The sequence below is a fragment of the Micropterus dolomieu genome, linkage group LG11 (genome assembly GCF_021292245.1).
Source record: "Micropterus dolomieu isolate WLL.071019.BEF.003 ecotype Adirondacks linkage group LG11, ASM2129224v1, whole genome shotgun sequence".
Lineage (NCBI taxonomy): Eukaryota > Metazoa > Chordata > Actinopteri > Centrarchiformes > Centrarchidae > Micropterus > Micropterus dolomieu.
In genome coordinates, this window is record NC_060160.1 from 17,107,205 (window position 1) to 17,118,853 (window position 11,649).

At 41.8% G+C, this 11,649-nt stretch overlaps 3 protein-coding genes across 6 annotated transcripts in view; 2 read left to right on the forward strand and 1 right to left on the reverse strand.

Annotated features, from left to right (window-relative positions):
- The window catches only part of ktn1 (kinectin 1), a 20,982-nt gene extending 14,261 nt beyond the window's left edge, over nt 1-6,721 (forward strand). For 2 of the 4 annotated variants that reach the window (XM_046062690.1, XM_046062691.1), the window contains exons 25-36: nt 740-826; nt 2,345-2,434; nt 2,566-2,652; nt 2,737-2,826; nt 2,919-3,011; nt 3,130-3,198; nt 3,294-3,377; nt 3,742-3,825; nt 4,808-4,891; nt 4,972-5,067; nt 5,469-5,579; nt 5,708-6,721. In XM_046062690.1, the coding sequence (XP_045918646.1) occupies nt 740-826; nt 2,345-2,434; nt 2,566-2,652; nt 2,737-2,826; nt 2,919-3,011; nt 3,130-3,198; nt 3,294-3,377; nt 3,742-3,825; nt 4,808-4,891; nt 4,972-5,067; nt 5,469-5,579; nt 5,708-5,737 (1,005 nt within the window). In that variant the 3' untranslated portion in view covers nt 5,738-6,721. The remainder of the gene's footprint in view (nt 1-739; nt 827-2,344; nt 2,435-2,565; nt 2,653-2,736; nt 2,827-2,918; nt 3,012-3,129; nt 3,199-3,293; nt 3,378-3,741; nt 3,826-4,807; nt 4,892-4,971; nt 5,068-5,468; nt 5,580-5,707) is intronic. The other 2 variants (XM_046062693.1, XM_046062694.1) reach the window with 2 other exon arrangements.
- Nucleotides 1-11,649, reverse strand: part of vcpkmt (valosin containing protein lysine (K) methyltransferase) — a 56,946-nt gene that overhangs the window by 24,417 nt on the left and 20,880 nt on the right. The window lies entirely within an intron of this gene.
- The window catches only part of peli2 (pellino E3 ubiquitin protein ligase family member 2), a 13,138-nt gene continuing 11,234 nt past the window's right edge, over nt 9,746-11,649 (forward strand). Inside the window, exon 1 of the mRNA XM_046062701.1 lies at nt 9,746-10,063. Within this exon, the coding sequence (XP_045918657.1) occupies nt 9,960-10,063 (104 nt within the window). The 5' untranslated portion in view covers nt 9,746-9,959. The remainder of the gene's footprint in view (nt 10,064-11,649) is intronic.

Genomic DNA, 11,649 nt, shown 5'->3' on the forward strand with positions numbered 1-11,649 from the left:
CCAAAACCCCCCCCCCCCCCCCCCCCCCCTTGTGTGGTTCCCCAACACACTACCCTCACACTGGAGTTGCACACTGCATACATTCATACCTCCTGTTGTCCACTGCCACTTAGTCTCGGTTGTTGTGCTTTTTGTTCTTTTTAAGCATTTTTTAAGCAAACACAAAGCTTTCTTTAGCCGAGGCCAGTGTTGTGTGCTCAACATGATCATACACATCAGTACAGATTTCTATTATGATTTGGATTGCTTAAGCTGAGCATTGCATAACAGGGCTTCCAGCCTACTCCTGTTATGCTTGCCTTTGGCCATGACTGTTTCAGCTAGCTTGTCTGTGCTTGTGGGTGATTCAGAGCTTTAGAAACTTGCCCACCTTTTATTTTCGAGAGAGGCATATTTGATTTGATATGTTTACGTGGACTTCTACCGAAAAAATCTCTAGAAATGATTACTGACTTAATTTAAATAGAAAGCGCTCACAGAATATTGTTACTATACATATCTTGCGTACTGTGCATGTTGCTCTTCCCCACACAAGGTGCGAGACTGGGACTCTCGAGGCTATTCGTTCATGCTTATTTTTAGTGGTTGGAGCATGGGTGAAAAGCAGAATGTAGGCATTTTTAAAATGAGAAATGCATTCGGTTTGTTGTGTTACTCTACCAGACTTTGAGGGTCACTGAATGCATTTTCCCCTGAGGCTGAACTGAAAGTAGTATCTCTCTGGAACTGACCAAAACAGGAGCTTCGGGAGAAAAACTGGAGTGCAATGGAAGCTCTGTCAGCCACCGAGTCCATGCTTCAAGGGAAACTCAGCAAAGCTGTCAAGGTTCGACACCACCACCTCAGTCTGCTTCACTCTAGTTCCAATCTGATGCATCCCCCCCCCCCCCCCCCCCCCAAAGAAAATGCTGTTTTGTTTCCCATAATTGACCCAGTGAAATTTCTTTTCAAACATCTTCCATAACAAAGCTGCATACTCATTTGCTTCACTCTGGCCCCTCCCCTCTGTTGTTTGGTCAAGTTTTCAATTGGCTATGTTGAGCTGTTGAACTACTACTCCCCTTGGCAATCTCAGACTTTATTAACTTTCAACTTTTGAAAAGATTTCTCCCTGCCCAAGGAGCCCATGCTGATGCTTGGAAATGAGTGTGCAGTGACCCAGAAATGATTTCACTAGACGTCATTAGATTAATATTCATGGCAATCATTTTGCAGCTTCCTGTCTTTGTCATTTGACTCATTTCTAGCATGTTTGTCTCCATTCTGCTTTGTGACATCCTTACTGTCAACAACACCAGTAAATCAGTCAATGAAAATCTGTTTAATTCACTTCAATTTTTTTATGCAGTTTATTCTTTTTAAATGATCCATTTAGTGAGTATGCAACAGTGCCCTGTGTTTCTCAATGCCCTGTACTCACAACTGAAACATGTTTGTTCTCCATCAGGACAAACAAGTGTAGCTAAATGTAAAGCAAAATCTACAGTGTATTTCTGAGTGCTGCAGGTCTCTTGGTGTAGACATAGTGGGCTACCAGGTAGTCTATTAACAGTTGCAGTGACGTGTGTGTATTTTTGCTGTCCTCCCCCTACATTAGCCAAGGGTACATGCTGAACCATCAGGCCTGGCAGCTGCTCTCCTGCCATCTGAGTACAGTAGAAAGCACCTTCTCAGAGCTGAGCCAGGGAGTTCCTCGGCAGCTGTTATGTACTGTCAGTGCATGCTGGTTGCATTCGACTCTACACTCGTCTCAGGGCTGCCTTGTGACAGTGTGTTAATGTGAATAGTGTTTAGAGTGCCAGCTGGCTAGTGCTTGGTGTAAGTTCCCCCTTCAGGCCTCAGAGTGACATGTGAATGATGCTAGCCCATTGTGGGAGGACTGATAGGTACCCTTTTTTTTTTTTTTATCAATTGAAGAGTTTCAAGGTACTTTGTAGAATTTCATGAAAGCAGATTGATGTATTTGTGGTTTGCAGGAGGACCGAAGCATGTGATTTGCTCTGAATTGGAGGTTGCTGACACTTGGTGTAGGTGTGGCCCTTTTTGAAAGATTTTTTTTCTCAGGGTAATTGGAAGTAGGAGCGAGACAGGGTTTATCCTAAAGTTCTAAAATGATCATTTAAGATGTTAAATGAATAATTCCTGTGACATTGATTGGAGTGGCTCAATGGATTACTTGATGATAATTAATAATGGAGAGTAGAATGAGGAAGAAGGAAAAGTGGTTGTCATCTGCTCTGATGACCACTGGCCCTGGTCTTCGAAGTGACTGAACAATTTCAACAGTTCGATGCTCAACCTCCACTCTTCTCTTTTCCTCTTTGCCCCTCCCATCGCCATGTAGGAGAACCAAACAGCACTTGAAGTGTGTCAGGCCGAGTGTCGAGAAGTTCTGCACAGACTTCTGCCCAATGTGCCTCTGCCCAGTGAGCAGGTATGGGGTTTTTATTTTTTTTACAATGCATATTGTGTTTTGAAGACCCTTCTTACTCCGTTGTGCTTCTCCTTCCTGTGTCGTTTCACAGAAGTTTCTCTTTTCTTTCTCTTATCCCCTCTTTCTGCTAGAACCATCACGAGTGGCTCCACAGATTTGAGAGGGCAGTAGCTGAAAGCTTAGCTGAACAATCCACCCCTGCATCAGGGGACTCTAAGGTAAATAGAGTGGAAGAGAACATATTTTCTCTTAATCTGAAGATATCTTTAGCAGTCAGCAAATACTTCTCTCTCTCTTGTTAGGAATTGGCTGAGAAGCTGAAAGAAGCTGAGGAAACCCAAAGGATTCTACAGAAAGACTGTGAGACATACAAGAAGGTTTTGGCAGAGACGGTGAGATGAGGTTTTTTTCGCTTTTTAACATTTTTGGTTCTTTAAGTGGTATCGCTCGCTACACTGAGCTGTTGTTCCTGCTGCATCCACAGGAGGGCATCCTGCAGCGCCTCCAGAGCAGCGTGGAGCAGGAGGAGTCTCGCTGGAAGGTGAAGCTGGAGCTATCGCAGAGAGAGCTCAGAGAGGTATTGTGTTTAGGTTTAGCAGGAGACCACTCCCAAGATTGAATATCAAATCGCTGAGGTGATGCATGCACCATGTGGCGCTTTTTATTGTATCATTCTTCTTCTCTAACCTTTTTAGATGAACCAAAAAGTCACAGCTCTGGAGCAAGAGATTGAGAGACTAACTGATGGAGCAGAGTTGGAAAATGTCAGTCTTTTCCTGACTTGTTGTAGTTCAAAAATTTTATCTTCTGCTGTTTGTCTCAGTCATAAGCATATGTGAACCTCTGTCGTGCTCTGCAGATGAGAAGAGAAAAGCAGCACTTGGAATCTGAGTTGGAGAGGGCGGAGTGCGAGAGTGCCACCTATGTGACAGAGGTCAGAGAGGTGAGCAGAAACTTGACTTCTTCATAGTCATGTCACAGCGTTCATCCTGCTGTGGCATAAGAATGAGCTTTGCTGTGTGTCATATTTCATGTTCATGGTGTGTGTTTCTGTTTTGATATTTTTGTGACATCCTGTTTATTTGAGGAATATGACATCCACACAACAGACATTCAGCATTATTGAACTAAAAGTACACTGTACAGACTGGTGATTTACAGTCATGCAGGATCCTGTGCTTTATTTATGGTAACACGGCTCTGCTAGCTAACAGTTTGTATCACTGCGTGAACTGTGTGCTAGTCGTGCTGGCCAGGACCGACTCCCACAGACCCATTAAACCCATTATCTTAAAACTTAATTTCAGCTCAAAGATCTGTTGACTGAATTGCAGACCAGACTTGATGGGTCATATACAGAAGCTTTCAGACAGAATGAGGAGCTGAATTTGGTAAGCGTTGCTCACCCTCTAGAGCTCCTTTCCAAACCTATCTCTTATTGCGCTCAGTGGTGGCTCTACACATTGACGGGACTGGGTGCTCCATCTTCAACTGTGGGTCATCATCATGCATAACCTCGGTGAACGTGCATACTCAACGCTTAACTTCAAGAATATTTTCTCTGATTTTTAGGAACCAAGAATGTGACTTTGTAGAGTAGGAAAAAAAAAAAAATCAGAGGTTGAGAATGATGACTCACCTGCGCGTTACACTTACAAGACTAACTCTCCATTCTCTACACTGGCACTCCGCTTCATCTCACTTTGCCGTGTCAGGCGTCTAACAAATGGCTTACTGTTCAACTTGCCTTCCTTCTGCAGAGTCCAAAAAAGGGTCCATTTTGTCAATCCTCATCTATAATTTTACTCCACAATTTAAACTGCACCATTATTCCCTCTTCAGCTTTCTTACAAACCTTGTCTGCCTGTTTTGTCTAATTGTCTTGTCATGTCACTGGACATTTTTCTTTGTGAAGTGTTTGCAGTCAGTAGTTCATTAACAATATATTGGCTGCGTTCAGACTGACGACAGCGTTATCAAAAATGGATCCTCCTAATTATTATGAGGACACTGGATTGTCAGACCTTTGCTGGGACGCATTGCTTGCTACATTGTTCGGCAACAATTGGGGACGCACAAGTGCATATTCCTGGTAGATTATTTTATAACGTGAATGATGTAATAATACCGTTTATCTTGAAACCATGGAGACACAGGAATAAATGAATACTATGCACACAACCATGCAGCCCCCTTGCACCTTGTTTTGGTTCGAACATGGCCTAAGTAGGACAAAAAAAAACCCTGTTTAATGTGTGTTGAGCACTTTAATGTACCCATTTAATGTAGGCAATGCAAGAGGCTCTGAATAAATACCACTGGGAAGCTACAATGTGCTGTAGAACATATGCTGAGTGTCTGTTTTGATTCCAGCTGAAAACCCAACTCACTGAGACGCTGTCCAAGCTGGAGACGGAAGAGAACGAGAGGCAAAAGGTGGCTGGTGACCTTTATAAGGTAAGAACAGTCATTTCGATTGTACGCGGCTTATACGAGTTGTTGTTTGTTAATTTTTTAATTGTTATATTTTTATCCAGGCCCAGCAGTCTCTTGATCTGATCCAGGGGGAGCTATCAAAAGTGACAGACCACGCTGATGACCTGATAGAGAATAGCAGTCTGACGTCACAGACAGTAAGAGTCTGGGGTGTTGTAACAGTTGGTGGTGTATGTCAGGGGTTTTCAAAGTCTGAGACTGTGCGTTTTGCTCAATTCCTGGATGCCTGTGGGATCATGATTATGTTATTTGAACCCACAGACATTCAACAATTGAGCAAAGATAACCTAATTTCGCTGTTTGACATAACTTCAGACTATACCAAATACATTAAAAATTGTAAATTAACACTTGAACACACAGTACATCAGAGTGATAACTACCAAAAATGACAGAAACCATCAAAATTATTTGACATGTCTTTGATTTGACATGGAGGGGGTTATTGAGATGTTTTGGTTTTACTTTTGGGTAATTGTCAAGTCGCCCATCTTTATATATAGTCTATGCTCTAAATCAGCTATTCTGTGTCTGACAGGAAGAGATTGACAGAAAGGAGAAAATGACAGCAGGACTGAACCAAACAGTCAGAGAACTGCAGCAGCTGCTACAAGCAGTCAGCCGGCAACTCGCCAAGCGACAGGAAGGGGTAAGGCCTGTTACTGCACTGTTCTTACCATCCAATAAAACATTACAGGATCACAGTCCTGTCTTTTCACTTGCAACAGTGTGTTTGAATATGTAGTATGAACATTCTACATTTGTGATTTCCTGCAGGAGACTGACAAAGATCTGCCCATGGTTTAGTTAGAGGAGGAGAGACCCCAAGCAGTCATCCTGACTGCACTGCAGAGACCACCTTTGACCTTCGGTCTCCTCATTACCAACATCACACCATACTATCACACCCAGCCACCCCCTTTCCTCAACCTCCGTCACCTCACCTGTACTGTAGGAAGCCTCCAAATGACTCTGGCCTAGGCATTGACAAACCATTCCCGGTCTCACTGTTGGCCGTAATGGAGCAGGAAGAGGTTACTGTTAATTCCAAACACTCCAGACACTGTACCAAAACACACTACTCCACTCCCACCACATTCCTCTTCTTTAGCAGCATCAACAGTTAATTTTTAATCTAAACTTAAAAATGACATCCAGCATAATTTAAACTGTGTGGCAACCATTCCTCTGTTTAAAACACCTGTATTTTTCAATGAAATCCTTTTGAAGACTGCAGTAGCTGTTAATTTGTCAAGAGAGGGCAGTGATACAAATTTCCAACTTGACAAAACTTTGGGTTTTCAGTCCTTTTTTTTCTTAACTTAAAGACATGTATTGTTTAAATGTACCAGTTAGGACCTGCTGAAATACACTGTTGTTGATCTGTTTGCCTCCTGTCCAGAAACCTATCACAAACTGTGCATCGTGTGTTCATGAATTCATAGCTCCATGCATACCTTGGCTAGAAAACGGGTTGGAGAAGGGAAATCAGGAGGGGTCTCAGCATATCAGAAGTGTCACTACGTGACTAACTATGGAGATGCATGGACAAATTGTAGTCAAGTCTTTACTGCAGCTCCAGAAAGAAGGGAGTCTGTGACCCTGGCTGTGGAAAGAGAAGGCCAGGTCAACAGTGTTAGGTTTTTAATCCTACTGCAACTACTCTAGGAATAAGCGTCCCATATCATCTGTAATCAACACTTGCTATATTGTTGCTAAGTTCATTAACACTGAAGATTTTGTTCTTTTTGTAACAGGTGATGTTAATAAAAGGGATGCTTGATAAATCTGTCCAGCGTCCTGTTTGGCTTCTTTTTCTTCCACTGCACTTCTTTCTCCATACCACTGTGGGGCAGCACACAACCTTAGTTACAATTTCAAGTTGATTTGACTCATATCCTTGAAAAATCTGACTGTGCACAGGGAAATGACACAGCTTCTGCCTCATGAAGGTTATCCGGCCATCTGACTTCCCTGTACACAATAAACATGTTTTTCATGCAGCGGTGTTATTTTAGGTAAGTGTTTTGAGTGACAGTAGAGAAGCTGACACTATGTAGCTTCAATTATGGGACCTTTGGGGTGTGACCAGTTTCCTGTGATGCTGTATAATCCCTCAGAACAGGAGCGCGTTTGTTTTCTCAGCTCCTGCATTACAAAATATTTCCCATCAGTAAGAAGATGTGAAAGGAAGTCAGAATACAATAAAATAATCAAAAGCTTACAGAGGACGATATCTGACTGTAATGTTGACTGTGGTCACTTGTTGATGCTGTGAGTGGCTGCATTTGAATTCATTTTTAATCTTTTGATTTGTTTTATTGAAAGAGGTTCTGTGTGACTGGACTTGACTTGCACAGAAAGCTCTTGCACTCATCTTTTGCATGTTAAAAGGCCTTCAAAACAACAGGTCTGTTGTGCTAGCTAGGGGCGCGAGCAACATGGGATCAGCACATTCCTCGCATTCTCCCACACTGTCATGCTGCAGTCAGCTGATTGGACATATGGCTTTTACCTTCATGGAAACTTTGCAACAAAACAGGCGCCACTGTATCCTCAACATACTCGTCATTAACTGGATAACACAGGGAGCGCCTTTCTCAGCTTGCTGCTGTTGTGTCAGATGTAGTCAGTCCTCTACTGTGTAGCACATTCCTAATTAAACAGTCATGGGTTTAAATGTCTTGATTCCTCTGATTCATAAAATGAAGTGCAGATTTTCTAAAGTTCTGTCACTTTTAACCAATATCATGTGTCTCTTAAGTTCTTCGGAAAGCCTGGCATGTCATCATATGTGGGTGAATGACAAAAGATTTAAAATTGGGGGAGGAACCAGTGATAAATCTGCCTGAGGTTATACTTAGTCAGACATTTACAGGTAGTCTCATGACTCCTATAGAAAGTGACGTGTAAAGCCTGACAGAAAGAATTGAGGAAGTAAATGGGGGCTATGCCTTTCTTATGTCATCATTGCTCACATTGTTAGTCAACTGTGCAATTGTGCTTGTTCCAGTAGGTCTCTGCTCTGCATGCTTCTTGCCTGGAAACATTTGACTCCTCCTAAACATAGATTTACACTCACACTATGCCAGCGCAACATCAGCAAAGCAGTCCCTGCATCTGCTCTCCATCAGTGTGGTATGTGCTAGAGAGCTTTTGATCCACCCCCGCCCCCTTACTCTACTGTGTGTGCATGCGGGAGGGTGAGGCAGACAGACAGAGAAAAGACTGTAGTGCCCTTTTACACAGACAATGCCCAGTGGATGAAAGCAAGCGGAAAGAGACAGTGGCACAAAAGAGCTGTAAACATTCATTATACGTGCAGCTTTAAGGCCAGCCCCTAGGCCTGTAGTTAAAGGACTACTGTAGCTTGATCCTTGTGCATAACAGCTGAAGAAGCTGAAGTTTACTCCTCAGTACTAACAAGTCTGTGCACAGTATGAACAGAACCAACAAATGCCATGGATTAATCTGAGTTGTATTGCTTTTGGAAATGGAATAAGACATCAACATCTTACTGTGCCGCAGAGTTTAAGGGGAGGCAAGTACCTTTAAGAGCCCCAGTGACCCCCTGCTACCTTTTGTTTTTGTGTCAAGTGTTATTGCACTTTGAAACTGAACACCAGTTCAAACAGAAGGCCATAATTGCAGAGGCAATAGGACCACTGAAGTGGGGCTGAAGCAATAAAGGCACCTCCAGCCATACCGATTCTTGTGAAAACAAGACAGAGGCAGTAAAATGAGTTGATGAGACTGCCAGACAAAAGTGGAGAAGTGGTACATTCACCAGAAAGGCATGAGAACAACTAGACTTGTGGGATATTGGAGGTTGAGAAGTCCTTGACATCCTCACATTCGGTGTGGACATTTGGTTACATTAGTGAGACATTAGTAATGAGTCATTCTCAGAAGTCAAATTACTAGGCGTTGGTGGTATTATTATTAGACTGACTTGCATCTCCTTGCGTAGAGCCAGGTGACTAATAAGATATTACAGAAAGAAATAAGAATATACCTGTAAGTCTGCAACCAACGAAAAGAGGTCTGAAAATAGGACTCAAGACAACAAAATGAAATGATCAGGGGGATGTGAAAATGAAACTTCCAGGCATGCAGATAAATAGTGATGTCATTAGGTTACATAATTAATCACAAGCATTAGCCAACCACAATAAAGTTATTTCAAATAAAGTTCTGGAAAGGGCCCAAAGGGTCACCAATAAAATAAGCTAATCTGATTTCGCCATCCTTTCAATCTCTTCATGTTATCGCAGGCAGGAAATGTACCAGGATGATTATTTTCCCTGCCCCACCTTCTGTGGGCTCACATAGGCTTGTGTAACTTCATACAAAAGTCATATCTACTAACATCATCTGATCCTTGATACATATGTACTGAATTAAGTCCTATGATGCCAATACTCACAACAAGGCATATTGACGAAAAGTGTGTAAACCCTTGTTCCCGTTATTTATGGGAAACGGGAAACTTTGCAAACATATCAGGAAAAGTATGATCTCTTTAAGAATTCCCAGATTGTACTCTTTGTTTACATAACACCGGGAGCGACCCATGGACCATGCCAGGTGGAACATGTAAAGACTTTTATTCAATCGTACAATAACAATGTTTATCCAAGAATACATTAAATGCAAAATACTATCACTTATTGTAATTAATACTTTTGATAGCTATATACAGCACACATTGGTCCAAAACGCTAGTGTAAACACATATTTGGTCTGGTCCACCCCCCTACACAAAGTAAAGAACAAGGTAATGGTACGTCCCGGCCCTGCTCTTCGCTGTTTTTGTATCAGCTTCAGAGCGGATTCAACCGCCAAGTAAGTTACGTTTTGCAATGTCACACTAAAGAAGTTTTAGACCAGTTTATTTATAGAAAACTGGATTGGTGAGGGCACAGAGACATATGCCGCAGGATATAAGATCTGAAATGAAAGACTGTCGTGTTTTTTGAAGGGGATACCGGGTGATTTTTGAGCCGCTGTTATTATTACTGTAAAGCTAATGTTGCACAGCGAAGCCAGAAGCCTCATGTTTTCGTCAAGCCAAGAGGAGCACTGCGCCCCGTCCAAAGACCCAGTGAAATACGGGGAACTCGTGGTGCTGGGGTAAGTTTAAGCCTTGTTGGTGTATATTTGGGGACAACTGTACTCGATGGAGTCCCCTGAGTTAACGCGAAAGCGAGTAACGTTATTTATCTAGAGGAAGTTTCACAAGAGGGTGCTCACGGAGCTAACTTAGCGACGTGACTGTTAAGTTTTGAAAACGAGACGTGGACTTTAGTAATAGAGTTTTTGTTTTAGGCAAACGTCGACTTTTACACAGAGAAGTTAACTATACATGTATTCAGGAAAAAACAAACAAGCCTTGTTGAAATTCACTCTCACGTTACTCCACTAATCAGACACGTGCGCAATCAGAAATGTGTACGTTTTAGTTTTGCCAAGTTAGTGACGATGTTTCGCTCCCTAACAACGGGGACAGGCGCAACAGTCTTGCTACATTTGAACAAACCGGAGTCCGACAAATGGATAAGTTCAAGGCAGCTTTAGAAACCTGAGTAAAATGAATCTCATACTCAGCAAACACTGACCAGGCAGCTCATTCCTACCTTAAAGATGGGTTCATGAGGTTACAGGAATTCGGAAGCGGTGATGCGGTGATGGTCCCCCCCAGTCCCCAGGGTTCTTCCTATTTTCAATACTATCTATTGCTCAGACCGCACAACTTTAGATCTGCAAGGAAAATTATTTCTTTATCCGCACATGCATTACAAGGCCATGGGCTGTATTATTATAAGATTCATGAATTGGTCTACATATTATTGTTGTATTAAATAGTTTGGAAGCACACACCTTGCTCATCTCAATACACGCAGTGATTTCTTTACATTCTCTTATGTCTGCATGGTCAGGTAGGGGGCCCGAACTGTCCCACTAAAGACCAATATCAAAAATGGAAATGATGAAAAATGCCTGTTACAATTTCCTGAAGGCTAGAAGGACGTCTTCAAGTAGCTTTATTTTGCCCGACCATCAGTCCACAATCCAAAGAAAGCAATTTAAAGACATTATGCACGTGTATGTATGTATGTATGTATGTATATAAAAAGATGGAACCAATGATTAGCATTTTTAATAGAAAAAACATATGTAAACCATTGATCAGAGTGATTATCAAAAAAGATTCATTTTTTGTCAATCGACTAATCAATTAATCTATTGTTTGTTTCAGATCTACTATCAAGTACTTAAAGTTGACAACAAATGCCTAGTTAGATCTTGTGTTGTTGTTGTTATTATTATTATCAGATGAGATCAAACTGTTGCCCATTCTGTCACATACTGTAGAATTCTGTACATATTTTTACATAGGAAAGTTCTTACATTGAGTTTAGACAGCATATAACATACTTGGGCATCTTTTGTTAAATAAAATTAAAAAAGGCTTTTGTAGAAACAACAACCCATTTATTCTTCTCAATAAGGTTTTGATAGTTTTGGCACTGATACTGAAACTATCATTAGTATTGCACAATTTCAAACAATACCTGGCCCTAATCTGTTGATGTAAAAAAACAAAACAAACACAAGGCAGTGGCATAAGTACACGTGTCTCATCCTGCCACTGAGTAAAAACTGGCGTGGCTTTTTCTTTGTTTATGTCAGAGCTATTTCAAAACCACTACTGTGGG